General features: G+C 39.1%; 1 protein-coding gene across 1 annotated transcript; it reads left to right on the top strand.

The window, feature by feature from the left end:
* Nucleotides 1-8,482: 8,482 nt before the first annotated feature.
* On the top strand, nt 8,483-14,440 carry LOC139644621 (sterile alpha motif domain-containing protein 9-like). Its single transcript, XM_071520057.1, has 3 exons — nt 8,483-8,589; nt 9,369-9,423; nt 9,613-14,440. The coding sequence occupies exons 1-3, from the start codon at nt 8,537-8,539 to the stop codon at nt 14,413-14,415; spliced, it is 4,911 nt and encodes a 1,636-aa protein (XP_071376158.1). The 5' UTR covers nt 8,483-8,536; the 3' UTR covers nt 14,416-14,440.
* Nucleotides 14,441-22,571: the final 8,131 nt, after the last annotated feature.

Below are 22,571 nucleotides of genomic sequence, written 5' to 3'. Positions count from 1 at the left end.
TCAAAAAAAAGGGACATAGGAAGATTGAAATCAGCTAATCTTAGATCATTTTCAATTTACTGTCCTCACCACAGGTTGGTGAATATACATAGATGAACTGGGGCCTAGAAGGCAGCCTGCCAACACCCTTGCAATTTGGGATAGCACATCTTGTATTACATTTAAACACGTTGCATCAGTATCTTTTCAACATCAAGTTGGAAAAGACCAAGACGTGTTGTTCTTGTACAATACTTATGGATGGGTTATTTTTAAGTGTGTCATTGGGTATGTAATACCTGTATTTCTATGTAGCCATTAACTAGCTGTATACAATAACTGGAATGTGCACTATAGTCAATCACACACACATACACACACAGTACGGTTTTATTCAGACGTTCAAATATACACGTGAAATATTAGCACATACAGGGTATATGAAATACTTGCACACGCACAAATACTTCTAAATACTCACATATATATATATAGTATCAGCATATATATATATATAGCATATATCATTATGGCCGAGGCTGTGAGTTGTGTTTTGCTTCACCTTTTTGAGTCTCCTGCAATGATCACTTCAATTGCATTGTATTAGATGAACTTTAATGATCCCTGAGGGGAACTTTAGTTGAAAAGTAAAACAAGATATGTATGGTCCAAAACTACATTCACCAATGTGCTGGGAGAGACACATCCTCTGTAATGACCAGAAAATGTGAATTTTTGTGGCACATGATGGATCTTTCCTGTTTTTTTCAAACAGATAATAGTCAGATTATTTCTGATTAGACAGAGAAAAGATCAGTTCTCTGCCACAGAGATAAAAAGTTATATATTTAATGTAAATCCTGTCTTTTTTTTTAATTTAAAATCAATCAAACCTTTCTGTAATTCCACTGTAACTAAGGAGAAGGCTAGTGTGCTTTTTGTCTTTTGAGGAAAAAAAAACAGAATCAAGTAGGCTATTTACCTGCCTTAAACAATCATAATTAAGCTATTTATTGTTGACATCAGTGTAACCTTGTTCATTTGAGTGATGCTTTAAATGACAGCTTATATCAGCAACAACATTATCTTACAACTTAATATATGTAAAGTTATGAGTTGTTTTAAATAAACTACTAATGCTGTGACAAAGAGGGAGGTTGGGGACAGTGTTTCCCCTCTATTTGCATGGTTTATATTTCTTGAGGTGTAACCAAATTCAACAACCTGACCAAATAATAAGACATGGTCAGGTGAATGATAGGCCTTCTGATGGCAACAGAAACATCTGTGTCAAATGTTTGTTTTTGTTACTGTATAATGATCACACTGTAAATCTAGTGTGTGTTACCCTCACTTGTTGTTAAAGGAATACACTATATTTTTGGTAGATTGTCCATTGGTCAACTAAGCCAACAAGTTGAATCATCCATGTGTCCCCAGTAGATCACTGGCTCCGATGCTCCATGCTAACACTTTAGCATAAACTATGTTGAGTGATAGCCATGCTAACACTTTAACATAAACCATGTTAAGTGACGGTAAGCTCCATGCTAACACTTTAACATAAACCATGTTGAATGATAGTAGGCTCCATGCTAACACTTTAGTATAAACTATGTTGAGTGATAGCCATGCTATCACTTTAACATAAACCATGTAGAATGATAGTAGGCTCCATGCTAACACTTTAACATACATTATGCTTGGTGATAGTAGGTTCCACGCTAACACTTTAGCATACACTATGGTGAGTGATAGTAGGCTCCATGCCAACACTTTATCATACACTATGTCGAGTGATAGTAGGCTCCATGCAAACACTTTCATACACTATGTAGAATGATAGGCTCCATGCCAACACTTTATCATACACTATGTTGAGTGATAGTAGGCTCCATGCTAACACATTAGCATACACTATGGTGAGTGATAGTAGGCTCCATGCTAACACCTTAGCATACACTATGGTGAGTGATAGTAGGCTCCACGCCAACACTTTATCATACACTATGTTGAGTGATAGTAGACTCAATGGTAACAATTAAGCATACATTATGTTGAGTGACAGTAGGCCACTATAGCATGACGTTTTAATAACAGAAAGTTGGCAGTGCCTTATGTGGCCTAGAATCCTAAATTTTAAAAATGAAATATTAAAATGATATTGGACCTTGGCAGTACCTTGGGTTGTGTAGCTTCCTGGCCATGATATAACCCCAAAATTGACGATTCTCTGTTATCTGTTGCTCCGATGTTCCGGTAGACATGATTGGAGAATTTTTTCTCTCTCCATTCACTGCAACTGTATGGCAAAACAGGTCTGAAAATCAAACAAAAGAGATTCTGACAATATATTAAAAAAAAACTAGTCATTCTGTTAAAATGTTTTTAAGTGAATCGCTTTCTTTGAGTTTATTAAACTCTCACTTTAGATAATGCCAGTGGACTACTATTACTCAGCATAGTGTGTGCTAAAGTGTTAGCATGGAGTCCACTATTACTCAACATAGTGTATGCTAAAGTGTTAGCATTGAGCCTACTATCACTCAACATGTATGTTAAAATGTTAGCATGGAGCCTACCTTCACTCAACAGTGCATGTTAAAGTATTAGCATGGAGCCTACTATTACTCAACATAGTGTATGCTAAAGTGTCAGCATGGAGTCTACTATCACTCAACATAGTGTAGACCTATGCTTAAGTGTTAGCATGGAGCCTACGATCACTCAACATAGTGTATGCTAAAGTGTTAGCATGGAGTCTACAATCACTCAACATAGTGTAGGCCTATGCTTAAGTGTTAGCATGGAGTCTACGATCACTCAAAATAGTGTATGCTAAAGTGTTAGCATGGAGTCTACTATCACTCAACATAGTGTATGCTAAAGTGTTGGCATGGAGCCTACTATCACTCAACATAGTGTATGCTAAAGTGTTAACATGAAGAGCCAATGATCTATCGGGGACACAAGGATGACCAATGGGACAATCCCCCATAAACTTGCTGCATTCCTTTAAGCGTTGTACACTGTGATGTGAAGCCTGCAATGTGTGTGTCATGTCATGTTGTGCTCTGTTGTCTGACTGTGACCCGCTACACTCAGTAAGAACACGTCTCCTCTTGCACTTGTGTCCATCTGGACTGTAATATTATATAATATAATAAAATATCCTGTCACATGTTGTATGGGGTCATGCATTTTTGTATTCATTGAACTTGTTACGTAAGTGCCTTTATTTCCTTCTGACCCATTAACGTGAACACAGCATACAGTATATTTTGAACATTACTGTAAATTCCCTGAAAATATGTTTTCTTCATGCCAATATTCAATAAAATGAAGAGCTTGTTGGAAACAAAGATCTGTATGGGTGCGGAAAAAAGCATGTGAGAAACAGTTCTTTAAAGCTGCAATAAGTGATTTTCTGACCACTAGAGGGTGACAGAAACCACAACACATTTGTAAATAAAGCACAGCAAAACTACTGGACTATGGAGGCCCCTAAGGACAAACAAACACTGTGCATATAGGCTACCGGCTAAGCTAAACGTACCACTACCTACAGAGAAGTCTCGTCAGTTACCAGTCTCACTTTGACAGAACTTTCTCCAGCTGAAGGTCACATGTCCCACAACGACAAGTGAAGCAAGTTTACTAGTTTAGTAACAAGGTTACTCACTCGCTTCATCGTTTCCGCCATTACGAGAATTTTCTTTCAGGGATGGGAGGGGGAGAGCGCCGCTTTCAAACAGCGAGGGAGGAGACAAGCTTGTTTAAAAAAAAAAAAAAAAAACTTACTGAATGGACCGGGAGGAGCTTCGTTCAGGAGCAGAATTTGACAACAAGCTTTAGAAAAGAGGTGAAGCAGCAAGCACATCTGACTGCTGTGTGGATATTGGTTTATATCATTATGTCTCATTGAAATCTCCACCTTATATGGTCTGAGATTGGTTATTGCAGGTTCTGCCTTTAACAACTATTTTCTGGTGCATTTTGTCCATTATTGTACAGTATACTTGCATTTGTGACCTCTAACAGAGATTAATAGCCTAAGTAATCCAATCTAGAAATAACAGAATGAAATGCAGTATGAAATGTAAAAAAACCCACCTAAAATATAAAATAGGACCCTACCAAAGTAGTTTGTTTGTTTACCATGATAGTTCCCATTTCCATTTTCCAGTAGGCTAACTAAGAAAAAAATCTGTTTCTATACCAGATAAGCAAGCATTCAGTCAGTGTCGATATTTCTAGATTATGTCACTTGGTTTATACAAAATAGCTAGTAAATAGCTAGTACATCTACAGGTTTGCTGATGTGGCTCGCGGTTAGAAAGGGGAAGGTCTCGCACCAAGTGGACTGAAATTTGGAAGCGTATTTCTTCTTCTTGGGACCTGTTTCATCCATTTTCAGCGGCAAACTGAGCGGTTTTTTTTTTTTTTTTTTTTTTTTCACTTTCTTTATTGTGCACAAGTTCATATACAAAGGTACAAACAGATACATAGACAACAGAGACAAAGATTAAAAAAAAAAGTAATAATAACAAACAAAAAACACATTTTTACATTTTACAATGCCAGAGTTTATGTTATATGCAGCATATTATATTTGCTTAAAAACTTAAAGGTCTTAATTGCTTTTTTGTTTTTAACATTAGATAAAATGGTGCTATATTGTTTCAATTCATGAATAAAGTGCAGGAAAGTTGGCTTGGTTCCTGACCATTTTTTCTTATGAATATGGAATTTTCAAAAAATAATAAAGAGTTGTATGATATACAGCATGTTATTTCCAATCTTATCGTGACTAAAATATAGCATTACATCAAACATATCTATTTCAACATTCATCTTAAGTTTCTTTTTTTGAAAGTTGGTCACATCAATCCAGAACATTCTTGTATATATGCAGTGAAAAAATAGATGGGAAATACACTCTTTTTCTAGTCCACAAAAATCACACTTATAATCAATATCCAGTTTGAATCTTTCTAACACATGTTTAACCGGATAAAATCTATGCAATATCTTGAAAGACACTTCCTGAAACTTGTTATTGATATAGTATTTATCACAAATTTCCCATGCTTTTTCCCCACCGTATATCATTAAATAAGGAAGACCAAAAACATCTAGAAGATGGGACAGTAACATGACTAAGTGTATTCCTAATATTTTTATTAGAGCACTTTTCTTTCAATATATTAGTTTCACCAAAATGCGAGTGCAGTGACGAGTGACGCACGTCAGGCAGGGTCGTTTTGCGCCCGCTCATCTCTGCCTCTGGGTTGGGTTGCCAGGTACCACGACACATATCCCCCCACAGAAACTGAGAAACCATTTGATTTGTATCACTATGAAATCGGGAGATTAACGGGAGAAATTACCAATCGGGAGCACAGCGGGAGAAAGGGTTAAAAATAGGGAGAAAATCGGGAATGTCGGCAGGTATGTAAATAGACCGGAGAGTAAGATATGCAGATTGGAGGTTCTGAAGACAATATAAAATGTGACGTTTATATCGGTATCAGGGCCTCATATTTTACAATGCTTGTTCTAGTACAAGTGGTGGCAATGCAGGTGTTGTTCAACATTATGTATTATTTTAGTCAAGGCAGCAGTATGTCTCTGCCAGCTGTTTTTAATGTATTTTAGACAACAACAGGAGCCTGTGACTTCTGGGAGGTAAGGCAAACCTGCAGCATTCTGATCTTGGATCAGAATATGGCCATGTTCGGCTGATTGGCATAATGCTTTCTCTTTCAATACTGTCAGTTCCAGAGCTCTCTCTCTCTTCCTCTCTCTGTGACGTTCATGTTCAGACACACGCACACACACACACACACACACACACACACACACAGACACACACAGACACAGACAAATTTAGCCCAGCCCTGGCATAAAAATCAGGAGTGATCAGATATCATCTGGCTTCCCTGCCAGACTAGTATCGAAGGCTGAAAGTCAACTACTTCATGAATTGGTGTTACTTCTTCACCAACGCAAAATGCAAGTTAACTGGGTGTATCCCATGGACTTGTTAGTTACACATGCCTGAAGACTAGTGAGATTACGCAAATAAAATAAGCAATGGGACACTAAGAGGTAAGGATCCCAGGGCAATCTCCAACTGCATTTACACAGGAAAAGAAAATCTGTTTTTCAGTCCAGTGTGACACAGATCTTTTTATGACTGTATATAACTAGCCATAAGAAGATGAGATTTGTGCTGTACATGGTTAAAAATCAGAGACTAATAGCACTGGAAACTAAGGGCCAAAGATTGGGGTTTATGGTTTGTGGTCAAAACTAGAACTGAGTTTTGTATGAACCTTTTTCACCCACTCACAGAGGTAAATGTGCAACTACAAGTCTGTTCTGACACTTTCACAAATCTTTATCTCTGTAAAAATAATTTTTATGCACAGACACAATTGAAGTTATTTGAGGGCACTTTTTTTTTTTTTACTTCTTCACAACCACAAATCTTTCAAACATTTGAAATTTTTTGATATAATAATAATATTTTACATCTTTGGCTTGTACAAAGTGTAGCCTAAATTTGGTGTGTGGGGTGTTTTCAAAAGTCATGTGGCAAGAATATCAGCCATCATGCAAAAGCACAATTGAAGAGGACAGAGTTTGAATTGCAGAATTAGAGAATTTCAATTGTCCTTAGCACCCTGAACACCTGCCCTTACATTATTGATTGGACAGAGATGCTGTTTTGAGTGTTTGCCCATCATAGTACCATTGGCAAATAGATGAGTGATAATTCTTTAAGTTTTTTCTTGGCATATCCTGTAATTACCCACTGCGTCATACTTGGGAAAAATTGTGACTTCTGAGTCTTCAGAACATTTTTAATTTTTATGCTTCAAATTAAGTTTGAAGTTCATTCAAGGCGGTACGCTGTTAAGATAGACTCCAGACTTGGTGAATCTGGAGCGGACACATACCATAAACTATATAGTAACATAAGTAGTACATACTGGTAAACATGCTACATTCACTGCAAAGGGGACACTGCAAGACATACAACAGAAGATTATGCATACCACTCTGTCGTGAAACTCAAATGGATGGGGAGTTTTTGTTCCAAAACAAAAAGAGTACAGGCTGGAAAGCGAAATTTGAAACCAGAAAGTCATGGGACAGTAACAATCTTACTTCTTCCACCTTTGAGAGAGTGAACAAGGGTGAAGGAAATTTGGGCAAGGAACACACAGAGATAAACTTGATGAAGCCGATGGAGGTTTATTATTCTAAGGGGGTAAAAAATGCAGTTCACATAGTCAGTCGATGCCCTATGTCTGAATATTGTCATGGTAATGATGACTCCTTATTTTCACCTGGACTGGATAAGGAAGTGCATCATGTTTGCTTGCTTGTTTCAGAAGGGCAGAATAGCACTGACAGGTGAATATATTTTATTTTTGTTATGACAGCTACTGTGTTGTTTTTTGTTTTTTTTTGCTTCTGTTCCAAAATCATTGTATTCTAATAATTGATGGGAATTAATAGTTAATAACACTGCCTGACGCAGTTAAGTACAGCCACTTGATTTTAGATCGAAAGACTAATGAGCAAGGGAGAGCTGCTGTTTCTGTGTTTCATATGGAAATTAATCTCAGTTAATGCAATTGTATCTATGGCAAGGAAATCAGAAAAGATTCCCTGAACCTTGTTGTGTCAAATAGTTTTTAAATCCTTTCCTTAAACTGTTGCTAAGAAATGTCACTCCCCAAAAAATAAGTACAGACGAAGAAAATAGGTGAAACCACAGAACAGGTTTTATATGCCTTACAAAAATGCTTCATGATTTAGGTTCTCACATTCCCTTTCACATTACAATATATCACACTATGAGACAAAAGAGGTGTAAGGGGTTGTTGTCCAGCTGCATCATCCTCTCTTTTGCTCTTCCTCTCTAGCAAAGGACCTGAATCTATACACCTAGGCAGAATGGAGTGAGGTTTGTATCCAGGAAAAGCAAATCAAGGAGCCAGCAGGAGGCCAGTCCTCCCTGTTGTGACGTAGGCAAGATGGATGCCAAGCAGGAGAAGAGAGCCGACTCTCCAAGCTGTCTTTCTACGAAGAGTGGCAGTTCAATGAACCGGCCTCCAGATTTCAGTCAGGAACCTGATACACACTGGTATGATTTATAATTTGTCTTCTCTTCTGTTGCCATTATCCCCCATCAAAAATGCACTTCAGGGAGTAGACCAAATGGAGTCATAACAATCAGGATTCATAATTTTGGGCATGGCAGACACATAGTTAAAAAGTATTCGCAACTCCCTGGTAAACAGAGTTGAGATGAACTTGTGACCATAAGAGTTAGCTATTTTCTATGACAAATCAAAGCCTGTTGGGTTATAATCCTACATGCAGGAGCATGTCATATGAGAGAGTAGAAATGAAAGGTCTCACTATTCATAACTTATATCCCTCCAGGAGTCCTCCATGTCCTGAGACAGACAGGATGGATGCCAAGCTTCAAGAGAGAGACAAGTCCCCAAGGTGTCTGTCAGTGAAGAGTCACAGGTCAATGAGCCCTCCCCTGCATTTTGGACCTGGCACTATTGAAGACAAGCAAGACTTGTAAGTTGTGTTTTCTGCCCTTGCGCTCTGTGTTCCTTGAAACTCAACTATGTTTGTATTATTTATGGCTGAATAGAGAAGTAAAGCAGTGAGCTAGCTCCTTAAATTTGGTATGCTAGAATAGATCTACATAATGTAGATGTTAGATCCAGTGGCTTCTTTTAAGAAACAACACAGTAAACAATCTTATGCCTACCATACACTAGAAGACTTTGGAAAGGGCTTCCCCTACTATTCAGAGTTTTCCAATAGACATGGACTGAGAGTGAAGAAGTAATGCTCTCCCCTCCCTCAACAGGTGCCCTTTAGCATGGCACTAAACCCCCAATTGTTCTATTTAGCTGCTCATTGGCCACCAATAGAGGACTGTGGTTGTACAGGGCATACCCCAGTGGGACAGTAGGAGACTGTGGTTGTACAGGGCAATTCCCAGTGGCCAACAGTAGAAGACTACGGTTGTACTGTGTAGCACCCAGATGTGAATGTGTGGAAATGGTATAAATGTGAAGTAGATTGTGAACTTTCCCTAGGTAAAAAAGAAAAAAAGAAGACAAAATCATACAGATTTTCATAGAACCTGTTGAAGCTTGTCAGAGATGTATAACAATGTGTCCAAGATTTTATAGTATGTTTTTGTTTTGTTTGTTTTTCAGTTACTGTAGTTTTGCTTCATTAAATGATTGTTTACAGGTATGGGAGTGACTACATTGGCTAAAAACATTGAAGGAGAAATTATATCATATATTGCATTACAAGTGTAGTTTGTTTTCTCTGTACAGGAATGTGAGATCTTATGGAACACAATTGCCTGTTGGAGGGGCACGAGTGAAAACGGTATGTTAAAGCCTCTGGTTTATATAATTTATAATAATTACTAATTGGGCAGCAATGAGCAGGACATGATTTACACTGTAACTTAATAATGTATCCTGTTATGTAATAATGACCAGACTGATAATACTGACAATAGTTATAAATGCACAAACATTTATATTTCTCTAATTTTTACCACTGGTTGTGCAGAGAGGAAGTGACCTTGATGAATTCCCGCTAAACATTGAGGACTGGACCAAGGAGCATGTGAAAGATTGGCTGATCATTAGACTCCGAGTACCAGAGCGAATTGCACAGACACTCTATGACCAAGAGACGTCAGGAGCTTGCTTGGTCTCCTTTGAGAAACAAGACCTGTTAGATTTAGGTGTGCCACTAGCGCCGGCAATCCAAATCATACGACAAGTTGAGAAGTTGAGGAGGCAATCTGAGACAAGAGCAGGTGACAGGGCAAGCACAGAGAGGTGGGAGGTGTCAGGAAATCTTGATGAATCTATGGAGACTGAAACAGTGTCATCGGACTCTGGAATTCAAAGTCTAAGCTCCACGATGTCGATAATACAGACACTGAGACATAAAATCAAATCTGTAACCGATGAGAAGACAACAGATGACAAGAGATTACAAAGAGAAAATACTGAGGACACAGCATCTCTACACCTGAGGAGGCCAATATGTCTGACCCGGCCCTTTGACAAAAGCGACCCATCCTTCATTTACACACAAAATGACATTCTTCCTCCTGTAGCCGGTCCAAGCAATCTCCTTGACCCTGTGCATGAGTATCAGCTTCTGCCGAACACAGAGGAGGCCAGTGAAAGAGAAATCCTTTACGAATTCACAAAGGAAGTATTTTGTTTTGCTGCAAGCTGCATGAATTCACGCACCAATGGTACTATTCATTTTGGAGTGAATAACCAGGCAAGACAGGCAGGTCAGGTAATTGGGCACAAGGTCACCTCTTTCAGTAAATATAATGAGGCATTTGAATCATGTCTGAGCGAGCATTTTGAAGAACACAGAAATGTTGCCAGAGCATGCATCAGACCTCCTAAATTCTTCCAAGTTCAATGTCAAGATGGAACAACTTCAGACAAATGTGTGATTGAGGTTGATGTAGTTCCAACATATTCAGAGACACAAGAGAAAGTTTTCTATACTTTCTTAAATATTGCATCAACACAGAAGGAGCAACAGTGCAAAACTGAATGTCTGTTTGTCCGGGATGGCCTCAGGGCAATCAACATTTTAGCAGATCCTAATCCCCGCATAGTCCAGGAGAAGATAAAAAGTATGATTGAAGAAGTAAAATGTTGGGCATCAGCACGCAAGTCAGCAGAGGAGAGGGATGAAAAGCACCACAGTCAAGGCCACCAGGGCCAAAGGCTCAAACAACTGATAACTCGTGGAAGAGACACTTTGGAGAACTCCCTTCAAGTCATTGTTGTTACCAACAAATGTCATTCAAGCCAACTGGAGCACTTGGGTTTTCTGAAAGAGATGAAGTTGCTTGCAGTACTTGAGTTTGACCCAGAGTCTGATGTCGATGGAACGTGCAGTTTTTACCGAAAGGATCACATAGCTAATCTGCACTACCCACGGATGTACATCACCCAGGACAGTGTATCAACTGTCATTGGAAAGCTGAACCTGTTTAAGCAAACAAGTTGGGTCTTCTGCAATGGACAGGTGAATGAAGAGAGTGAGATGGACAAACCATTAACAACTAGTGAATGGCTGAAGAAACGCTCTGGAGATATCAACAACATGATTTCATTTCTCTGCAATCCAGATCTGCTTTCTAAGGATGGACTGCTGGTGGTCTTCATTCTTCACTCAGCCATCACTGACATCTCAAGCCCTATTATGGAGACCTTCTGTGCAATTTATCGCACATTGGAAGGGGATGACAATATGCTTTGCATATGCAAAGACTCTACTGTGTTCAGCCAATGGAAGCAAATCATAGAGACTCGCTGTAAAGTGGACATCACCAGTAAATGCATCTATGAACTGAGTCTCAATGAAATCAACAGCACCATCCAAAAGCTGAAAGAGCCTCAAACACGGTCTTCTAGGAGATACCTGCCATCCTCAGGCTCAAGCTCAGTCCTCCTGACAAAAAGGGATGAGGAGCTGATGACTGATCTGGACGTATTATGTGAAAATGAATGTGAGAACACAGAAATTGAAACAATGGAGTCTTTCCAGGAGTTCAAGAAGAAAACAGAGGAGGACTTTTACAGAGGAGGACAAGTTACATGGTGGAACTTTTACCTTTCGGAGAGGCCAGGCTGCCTGCCATTCATCAAACGAGACACATATGACGAGTTATATGACCTCATCACTCCCGTAGAGGGCTACACATCTCCATGTGTCATGATTAATCTTTTTCATCACCCAGGTTGTGGGGGAACAACTCTAGCAATGCATGTTCTTTGGAGCTTGAGGAGAAAATTCAGATGTGCTGTTGTGAAAAACAACATGGCATCGAATAGTGAAATTGCAATCCAAGTCACAAACCTGCTGATTTGTGGCAAACAGGAGCAGTCCGACTACACACCTGTTCTCCTCTTGGTGGACAACTGCGATGATGTAGAGGACCTAAAGCAGTGCATCCTGAGTGTGGGGATTGACAGAAAGCGACATAACAATCTAATGGTAATCATACTGAACTGTGAGAGAGCCCACTTCCCTGAAGAGAGCTCCAGGAATAGCCGGATTGCAAACGTGTTCATCACCAACAAGCTGTCCACCGACGAGCAGAGTTTGTTTTCTGAGAAACTAAGACAACTCAAGGATTTCCATGAAAAACCTGAAACGTTCTATGCCTTCATGATCATGACCAATAATTTCAGTGAGAGCTACATCAAGAATCTGGTGAGCAACATTGTTAAACCTCTGGACACCACTACCAAACAAGGAATGCTGTTCTCCTTCTTAGCTTTGCTGAACACTTATGTCAATGGATCCTACATGTCGCTCTCTCTGTGTGAAGAGTTAGTGGGTATAAGGAATGCCCTGTGGAAGAGAGAAACGTTTGAAGAAAAAATGAATCCATATTCCACACTGCTGATCAATTTCATTGTTGAAGAGCATGGCACATATCAAGCAGTACGGTTCTTACACCAAGAGATTGCCAGAAACTGTCTTGATGTCCTTGAACTCTCTCTGGCTGAGATAACAATCAACCTGTTGCACTGTAACTGTCTCTACAAATCATGTATGGGAAAGGATATCCTGGTCCAAAACATCCAAAGTATGCTGATCACACGTCACAGAAAAGAACAGGGAGATGACAAAGACACATTGTTCTCTCCATTGATTGAGGCTATACATAAGGAGGGATCTGACAAAAGGGAGGGATCTGACAAAATCAAAGAAGTCTTAGAAAAAGCAACAGTCAGATTTGACAAAAGTGCAACATTGCCGCAAGCATTGGCAAGACATTTCTACCTGAAAGAGAAAGACTTTAAATCTGCCCTCCAGTGGGCCAAGGATGCACAAGGGAAGAATTCTAATTCCTACATTGCAGACACAGTCGGACAGGTGTACAAGAGCCACCTCAAAAAGGAAATTGAGCAATCTGAGGATCTAACTCCTGAAGCACTTGACACTTGCCTAAAATTAGCATTCAGTGCCATAAATGCATTCAGGGATTCACAGGAACTAGCCAAGAGGGATGAACCAATAGATCCATTTGATCTGCGCAACAGAAAGAGACACAGGTCCTACAATACATCAGGCTATGTAGGAGAGACAGAAGTCATGATGATCCTTTTTGAGGTTATTCAACGGATTCCACTTTTCAGTGTCAGTGACAGACGTAAGAAGGATAACATGCTACAATTCCTCAAAGGTCACCTCCCAGTGAACAAGTTTCATGAAATCAGCGACACAACCATTAAGCAGTTTGTCACTGTCCTGGCAGACCATGAGAGATTTCTGGTCTCTCTGAAGCCAAGGCTGAAGGACATTTTCAGTTTCTTTGAGAACTACTTCACATACCTAAAGCCTAGGTCATTGGAGAGGGAAACAGCAGATGACAGAAACAAACGCAAGGTGTCAGAGTACTTTAAAAAGTATGTACAGATATTCTGTATTTCAGAACAGGAAAAGGCATCTGAAAAAGCCAACAACCCCAAGCTGAGTCTACGTCAGGAGATAGCGGATCAGAGGAACTATCTGGAACTAAAACGAGCTGACTCATTTGCTGGGCTCCTGCAGTGTTTGAATGACAAAAGTGGAGTGGAAATTGAGCACATTCTGAATAAGTGGCAGTTTGTATTTGACAACTCACCCTCTAATTACACGTCAGACACGGTCAACTTCATCCTGGCAAACATTGTTCTTCACAGCATCAAGCCCACCTCCAAATTGCTGAAAAAATATGAGGAGTTGGTCTACCTTCTCAATGAGGAGCTGCAAAATGAGGGGACTCATTCAAAAATTACAGAGCTGTACTACCTCTCTATGCTGCTCATGTGGCCTACAAAAGACCACAGGCTTGAAAACTCAGCAACATACAAAAATATCCATACCTATGTCACATCAGTCAAGAAATCCTTTCATCGACGCTTCTCCTACATGTTTCCAGCAAGAACCGCCATTGCTCACTTCTACCTTGGGAAATCCAAGGGACTGAAGCGAATAGTTTCAAAGGGGAAGCTTGATCAACTTGTGATCTCTGCTTCAAAGCAGCAAGCCCCTGTCAGTGGCCCAACTGGCCAACCACGTAACCTGCACCATCTCTGGCAGAGTGGTGCAGTATGGAAAGAGCCAGAGGTCCAAAGGATGTTGCTACGGGTTAAAGGAAAATCAGAAAACAGCGACATTTATGTTCATTATGGTGGCAACCTTAAAATGCTTGTGCGTCCCGTATACCTGGGTGGTGTACGCAGTGGTTACAGCCAGGAGGAAGTGTCCTTCTACCTTGGATTCAGCATGGAAGGTCCTGTGGCCTATGATATTAGGTATGAAAATGACCCATGAGCACATTTCCTTACTGCAGATGTAAACAGTGGTTTACATACATGCATTGACATACAGGGGATGGACAAAAGACTTTAATGTTGAAGTAAATACCGTAAAAGTAAACCACTAAAGGCCGGGTCTCAAATAGTGTACTGATCTTTAACAGTAACCGGGGAGTGTGTATGCATAAATAAAGGCTGGACCCAAATGAAAACTGCGTTAAAAAATGGTAGAATTACCAGAAAGAAATTCTAAATTCATCATAGCTTAAGTAACATTAAAATTACTAAAATACCACAAAATATATTACCAAAAAGAGATGTTGCATGTAGTGGAACACATTTACATGTTTATCTTGTTGCCATAGATACAGGTACTGGTGCAGAAGCCTTTAAATTCGTTACCAGACATAACTCCACTGCTTGGAGCACCATACAGCATTGCTTCTGTTTGCAAGGCTGATGTAGCTGTAGTAATAGTAGTATCTGGCATCAGTTGGCTATACCAGTTATATTTTTAGGAAACAGGCCTAAAAAGGGAATTGTATGATTTTTATTTTTATTTTTTTATTTTTTTTGACAGAATACCAGCAAATTCTCACTTTTTGACATGAATCTGAATTGAAGGAGCACTGGTCAGAAAAAGTAAAAGATTATTTAAGGTGGTATGGGGAACACTCTTGAAAATCATGACAACATATGCCAAATGGATTATATTAACAAATTATTGTTTACAATTTTATGTTTATGTTATGCTAAATGTTTCTGTTTCAAATTAAGGTTTGGGATAGCCATACATTTGTGCTTAATTCATCTTGTCATCAACTGTCATTTTGCTTCTATGTTTAATAATGCAAAAATAATTATTTGATTGTGTTTTTCTTCAAAATGACACTATGGCAGACGTATTGCACTTTTTCATGCATCACATCTGCTCTTGAGGAAAACACTTGCAGGTTTCAGGTCTGAATGCAGCAGCTCTTCACATACATCTCAATGTCGGGGAAACCTCACCCCAGAACTACAACTGCTGAAATAGCTCTATTACCCATTTATTATTCAGTGAGATCTGATTATTATCTGTACCTGAATCATAGTCTTCCTGAGTGTATATTTCAAATTCATTATGAAAGTTTGTTGCATATTTTCAATGGTATCAAAGTTATACAATGTGTCTATTTGATGTACTATGATGTGATGATGCCAAGCCTTAATATATTAAAGTCTAAGTACTGATTAAAGAAATTGAATGTCTTTCTTTATCAAATATAAAAAGTTCCTTTACTATGGGGGCATATCACAAGCACCTCAAATGTATATTCTACTGGCTTTTTGGATGCTCTGTCATGTCTTTAATGTTGTCCATTGCACTTACAGCTAGCATCTTATGTGTTAATTATACAGGTCAATTATCACAGCTACAGCTGGTCCTTTGTTCTGATTGGCTGAGTCACATACAGAGTCAGTGCAAAACACCTGATGAACACAAACCTGTGACACATAACAGTTCATTTAAATATTAATGATGTAACACATACCTTTGACCACATAACATTTAATTTCAAAATTAATGTGACCCAAACACCAACACCCATACTGCTACTTATGTGTTGCTTAGGAACTACTTTGTTTAGCTACTGTTCAATAATTGTTTTTGTATCGCAGCATCCTGGCTATAAAGAATAGCCACAATTTTGTGAAAAAAGTGTTATATGAAAAAGCTGTTTATCAAGACAGTCTTCTTTGTGTAACTTGGGTTTGCTGGTTTCCAGGTAAATGATTTAGTTAATAAATAAATGACAAAGCCCTTCGACTGCAGGGCAGTAAATGTAAAGTTAGTGACAGCATCATCATGTATCAGGCTCTGGCTCAGGGGCCCCCTGAGCTCTTGGGCCCCTGGGCCTGATTGGATAAACAGAATAAGGTCCTAATCTGAGCATCCCTATTGGATAATGAGATAGCACTGGAAACTAAGGGCCAAAACTAGAACTGAGTTTTGAATTAACCTTTTTCATCCGCTCACAGAGGTAGATGTGCAACTACAAATCTGTTGTGACACTTTCACAAAGTTTTTTCTTTGTTAAAATATTTTTTTATGCACAGACACAGTTGAAATTATTTGAGGGCACTTTTTTTTTTCTTTTTCACAAAACGTTCATCTTTGGATTGTACAAAATATAGCCTAAGTTTGGTGTGTGGGGTGTTTGTACAAAAAGTAACCTAAATGTAAACTTTCAGCAATTCAAAAATCATGTATCAAGAATATCAATTATCATGTAAAAACACAATTGAAGAGGACAACTAAACTATTCAACTATTCAAAAACAGACAAATAATTTGTTGTAATTCTTTAAGTTCAGTGGTTATTATCTTGGCATATCCTGTAATTACACAATGTGTCATACCTGGACACTGTGTCATACCTGGGAAAAATTGTGACTTCTGTGTCTTCAGAACATTTAAAATGTTTATGCTTCAAATTATTAAATTATTAACAAAAGAAAAACTAGTTGAGACAATAGGCCAGCATCTGCGGCCTAACAAGAAAACCAAAAGCCTTAACTCTAGCCCACCCATTGGGCTAGAATCTCAGACAAAGGAAAAGAAGCGCCAAAATTCCAACAGGCCCTGAAGTTCACACCTAGGTGTGAACTGGCTGGAATTCAAACTCCGGTCTCTCATTGGATGAGACTCGGATGAGCCCCGGGATCCCCCATGATGTCACGGAGGATATAAATTCCAGGAGCTACCTTTCCGCATGGCCCCTTCTTGCGACTCCGTTGCTATACAAGGTGGTATCTTAAAACGTTCAAACTGTTCTTTTTGTTTAAGCCGAGGCACAGTCTTCAACTCGCTGGACGAGCCCAGACTGTTTAGTGTTCACCATAACACTATTTGGATCCAGAAGGATTAGATTAGCTGTTTGTGTAACAGGTGTTCCGCGCAGGGCTGCCCCCGTACATGTGTATCTCCTGTGTAATAAAGCATGTCACCACTAGAGGGCGCGTGTACTCCACAATTGAATTTGTGCCTGTCTTACTTTCCTGAGGTAAACTTGAGTCTGCTCAGCAGTGTCTGCACTGGTCTGCTGTGGAGGGAGACAGCTCGGTACGACGAGCAAACAAAGGTGTATCTTGCAAATGTAATACTTTGAATTAACTGTAGATTCACATGTTGTCTTGTTCACAATAATTTATTTAAGCTTCTATTAATTTACTTAAGGCCTCGGAATCTTTGACTGCTAACCGTTCTTTACCCAGAGCCAGGCGAACATGCCTACTTTGTAAAATATCGGGCTACTTGTGCAGTCAAAATAGTTTTGTCGATTTTTTTTGTCAAGTACGATGTTTAAATAAACAAGTTAAATGCTATTTCTTCTCAGCTTAATTTTGATATGCACACATGCTGAGCTTGTGTCTTGTTTCCTTACCTCTTCTGTGTTCAAAGCAAATCACAAGGCTGCCTGAAACCAAACAGGCACCAGGGTAAAAGTTTTAGACGGTAGTACAGATGTTGAAATGCTATTTTCAGGCAAAACACATGTATTGCTTGTTGGTATACGGTTGGTATCAGCCTACCATATCAACTATGGAAAAAAGTTATTTATCTTTTCTGCATATCTGTATCCCCAGACATGGCATCCACAGGTCAGTGCTAGATAAATTGATTTGATATTATATGAACTAACTCAGTAAAATCTTTGACATTATTGCATGTTACTGTTGAGGGTAAAGATAGTTGATTTTAATCACCTTTTCCTGTCGCATTTTCTCTCCATGACTCTCACATGCAATACATTGAAGACAAGTTTGTCATGATCATTGTGGTAACTCTCAAAAAGTTATAGGCCATTTCAAATAGGCCGACCCAGTGCAGTGTATTGTTGCTGAGGGTGTGCTGTATGCTACTGTGAGCTAAACTTTCAAACAACAGTCAGTTCACCCTCCAACACCCCTGGGCCCAAACAAGCATATTTAGCAAGCATATAACAAGCATATTTATGAGCAAATGCTTATTAATATGCTTGTTTGGGTTCTTGCTGTGTTAGATCTGGTTAGATCTGTATAATGTATTCTAATTGGAAAGGACAGTCTGTTCTACAAATGGGTTAAAGGGGTAAATGGAAAAAATCTGGTTTGAGGTTGTAGTTAAGGTTTTTATTTATTTATTTTATTTAACCTTTATTTAACCAGGTGAGTCTCATTGAGATTACAAGATCTCTTTTCCGAGGGAGCCCTGGCCAAGACAGCAGTGATACAGTGTTGCAACATACAAAAACGAACATGAAGAGACATACAATAAAAGCAAGGCAGTAAAAGAATTAACAAAAAACAAACAGAATCCTGCACCTAAAAAGAGTAGATGAGTCTAGCTATAGGGAAGCATTTACAAACTCCAATTGAATCTGCCTCCAAACCCTTCACTGCATTTTTAAAAGTGCTAAATGGGATCAGCTCATTCAGCTGGTTTGGTTTGGTTCATTTGTTGATGGCATTTCTCCAGTTCTTTGGTACAAAATGTCTACACGTTTTGATAGACTTAAATGTGGGGTAAAAGTATGCATTTTGTAGTAAAAACAACTTTGATATGAACTGTAGAATCTGTATAAGGTGATTCACCCTCTGTGAATATGGCTTTCTTTCTCAGTTTGTATAGTAATCCAATGAAAAAATGTAATAACTGAACCCAAATTGGTCTTTAGTTTATAAATTGCAATCCTGGTTGATTTATCATTACTTGTGTATCAGAGCTAAGGCACAGCATCGTTCACATGGGAAGGCCTATACAAGCCTCTTGAGTATTTTAGGTGTGTGATAGGCCTACCACTCATTCACAAATGTATAAAAGTAGTGACCTCAAACTTTACACATGACAAAACTCACTGTAACACATCAGATAATATGGATATGTTGTCTTGCCCCGGATGTTTCATCTCCCTGTGTAGTTTAGTGAAAATCAAGGGGTCTCAGTTTGCTGAAGGGTTTAACTCCAGTGTAAGTTAATGTACTTTCCCCCTCAATCTTCCTCTCTACTGTTTTGTCTTAATCTCCTAGTTAGAGAGTGAATTGAACCCAAGTCATAAAATGATTGCTGTTATGCCTATATTACTGCAGCGGATGCGTGTAAAGTTGTGACTGTAGATTTATTGTGGTGCGTGCACTCACTCAGTATATTACTAAGTGTCTTCTTTACCGTGTGCAGTCCGCAATCAGTGACGGAATATTCGTCACAGATAGAAACACAAATGGGATTTACAAGACATGTATGAGAAAGGCCATGGTGATTCAATGGTCCAAGCAGCTGGCTCACAGTATAGGCTGCAGAAGTGAAGGTCGTGGGTTCAATTCTTGCTCATTATTTGGTTTGTTGTATATCAGCCCCATTATGTCAGCGTATATATAGGCCCACCTATTTGTAAAGTCACGAATTGTTTAGATTTTTTTATTAGGATAGGATAGCACTTTATTAATTAGAAATTCAGGACTAATAAACTAAATTACTAATAAACATTAACCCATTTTTACAATCCATCTACGTGCGTGCCTCCCCAGTGTAAACACACGCGTCGTACAGTCCTGCCTCCCGTACAGCGCTGCCCCCTGTTGTAGTATCGTATTTCAGCCGCCAGGTGTCATCTGGGCACAAAGACACTGTTTACTGCAGGCAGGCTTGCTGTACAAATGTGTTTCCCGTGGACGCTTGCCACAGGAAAGTAAGACGGGCACAAATTCAATTGTGGAGTACACGCGCCGTGTAGTGGTGACATGCTTTATTACACAGGAGACACGCATGTACGGGGGGGGCAGCCCTGCGCGGAACACCGGTACACCGGCAATCTAACTCCTTGCGCTCATCTGTATGAGTAACCAGTGCGCGCAGCCGACCTGCAGAAGTGGACTGGAAGAGACTACAGCTGAGGACACTCCTTCCTTCCAAGAAGACAACGTAAGGATATGTTTCTTCCATCAAGTCGACTCCTGGCTGACGTCCTTCGCTGCCTACGAGGAAAGCCAGCTGACCGTTGCTCCGTGCGGGGAACCCCACCGGCTCGACCCGACGAAAACACACACCAAATTACTCGAGAGTGATTTTCCCAAGTAAGAGGCTTTGGTTCTGGGCAGAGACTAGTATAGGTGTGTTATTTAAGCTTTACTGATCAGAAGCTACTGTTGTGCGTATTGGGAAGCGCATTGGACCACCGTGTCCATATTATGCTGTGAAAGCTATCATTAAGCTTGCTGCTTGATTTGATTGTAATGTTTTGAAGCTGAATGTGTGCCATTGCATGTCGCTGGACTTGCAATTGTGTTTATCGCCACGTAGAGAGCCAATATATTGCATTTTACTAGTTCAAAGACCAATAACCCGGTGTACTACTTCCCAGTTGTATCCCGAGTTTCTGTGTGGTAAAAGGCTATTATTGGTGCTTTAGACGGCGAGTGCTCCCCTCTATTCTTGTCTCTCCCATAGGAAAAAATGTGTTGCTTATCTGTTGTTCATTCTGATCTCTTGAGGCTAACTGGAGCTTCTCATTTTTTAATCATTCAGTGATCATTTGTGTCTGAGTTACTTCTCCTAAGGGTCCCTTAGGAGCAATAAAGAGATGAATTAGTAGACTTCTCTAAGACAAATGAAGTTGAATTGAGATAATCATTTTAGCAATATTTGAGAAGTAGGATAAACAGAGATCATCTCATCATTGTATACCCCAGATCTCATTCATGTCTTGGTTATAGTAAAGAGAAGAACGTGAGATGAGTCTGAGACTTTCATGAGACAAATCTGAGAAGTATGATCCCTATAAGAGATCGTATCATTGTATGTCCAATATCTCCTCCTTGTCTTATTTATTTCTCTTAAATGTCCAACTGAAGCTATATATGAGAAGGTAGCATGAGCTTTGAGCCATATTTGAGAAATATGAGAAAGAATTAAATTAACTATAGTAATTAGAATTAGCTGTAAAAACAAGAATCAACACTAATCAGTTTAAGACTTTACCAAACTGTAAAGCACTTTTATTTCCCAACACGTTTCAATGAACATGACATTTGAGTGAGTGAGTGAGAGGACTGTTTATGGCCTGCTCTTGCCCGACACTTGTTGATGAAAGCTTTCTTCAGTTTGGTTTCATCGATTCCTGTCCAACCATCCAAGGTGGCACATCTTAGGACGTAGGCTGGAATACATAAGCATTCAAAAATGGTATGAGTTATTTTGACAAATAAGACATAACAACACAACAACTGTACTCAAGACAGTATGTGAATGCCAATTCTTTTTTTTTTAGAGTTATGTTAAAAGGACATACCACTATGGGTCCTTTATTTTCATAAAAAATGCCTGAGTGTGGTGTATTTTTGATGTATTTAACACTAAAAGCGCTGGGAGCAGTTTTTAAACTGCTAGCATTTCTAAAATTATAATTACTCTTCCGTCGTAAACTCCACGTGCTTCCTCGTCTGTGACTTTTTTTAAATTCCTGTTTTTAACATTCTGACATTGTTAGAAATAAATGTTAATGGATATATAGTAGAATGAAAAAGAAGCAAACAAAATGTTTGCATGCTTTAAATCATGCCCAATATATGGATATTATATTTTATACCTTTTATAATTTAGATAATATTTTATGCATTGTCATTGCATCAAATCACATCCAATATTTATTATGGAAATAAAACAATAATAATCTGAGCAACTCTGCAAACAAATCGGAATGTAATAGATCAAAGAATCATTTTATTTGCCTGTACATATTAAACGTGTCAGCTGTTCCTTTTCTTATCATTATTATTATTATTATTATTATTATTGTTGTTGTTGTTATTATTATTGCACGTGTGTTGGCTAATAATTGCTCCCACAAACTGTGAGGGGCATTATAACCTGCCTCACTGTATCTAGCTGGATCAAAGATGCAAACGTTTACGGTCTGTATTCTAATTAGCCTACACCGTAAACTATGTGAAAACTATGTTTTTGTTTTTATTTTCCTCCTTTTAAACGAGGCATTCGTCGCTTCAGCTGGACTCTTGCCCTCCACACCTGGCTTCAGTCTATCTGTGCAATGCACAATGCGTTTTTTAATCGACAATTTCCGTTTTTATATAGTTTTTAACACTCCCTGGTCCTGACTTACGAGCGACTGCTCCGCTGCGCCACCACTGCCAC

Source organism: Centroberyx affinis, unplaced genomic scaffold (assembly GCF_046629955.1).
Source record: "Centroberyx affinis isolate AG114_WGS23_722 - 3 ecotype Tasmania unplaced genomic scaffold, CSIRO-AGI_Caff_v1 ptg000760l_1, whole genome shotgun sequence".
Taxonomy (NCBI): Eukaryota; Metazoa; Chordata; class Actinopteri; order Beryciformes; family Berycidae; genus Centroberyx; species Centroberyx affinis.
The sequence above is the reverse complement of the archived record's forward strand: the minus strand, read 5'-3'. Positions and strand labels throughout refer to the sequence as shown.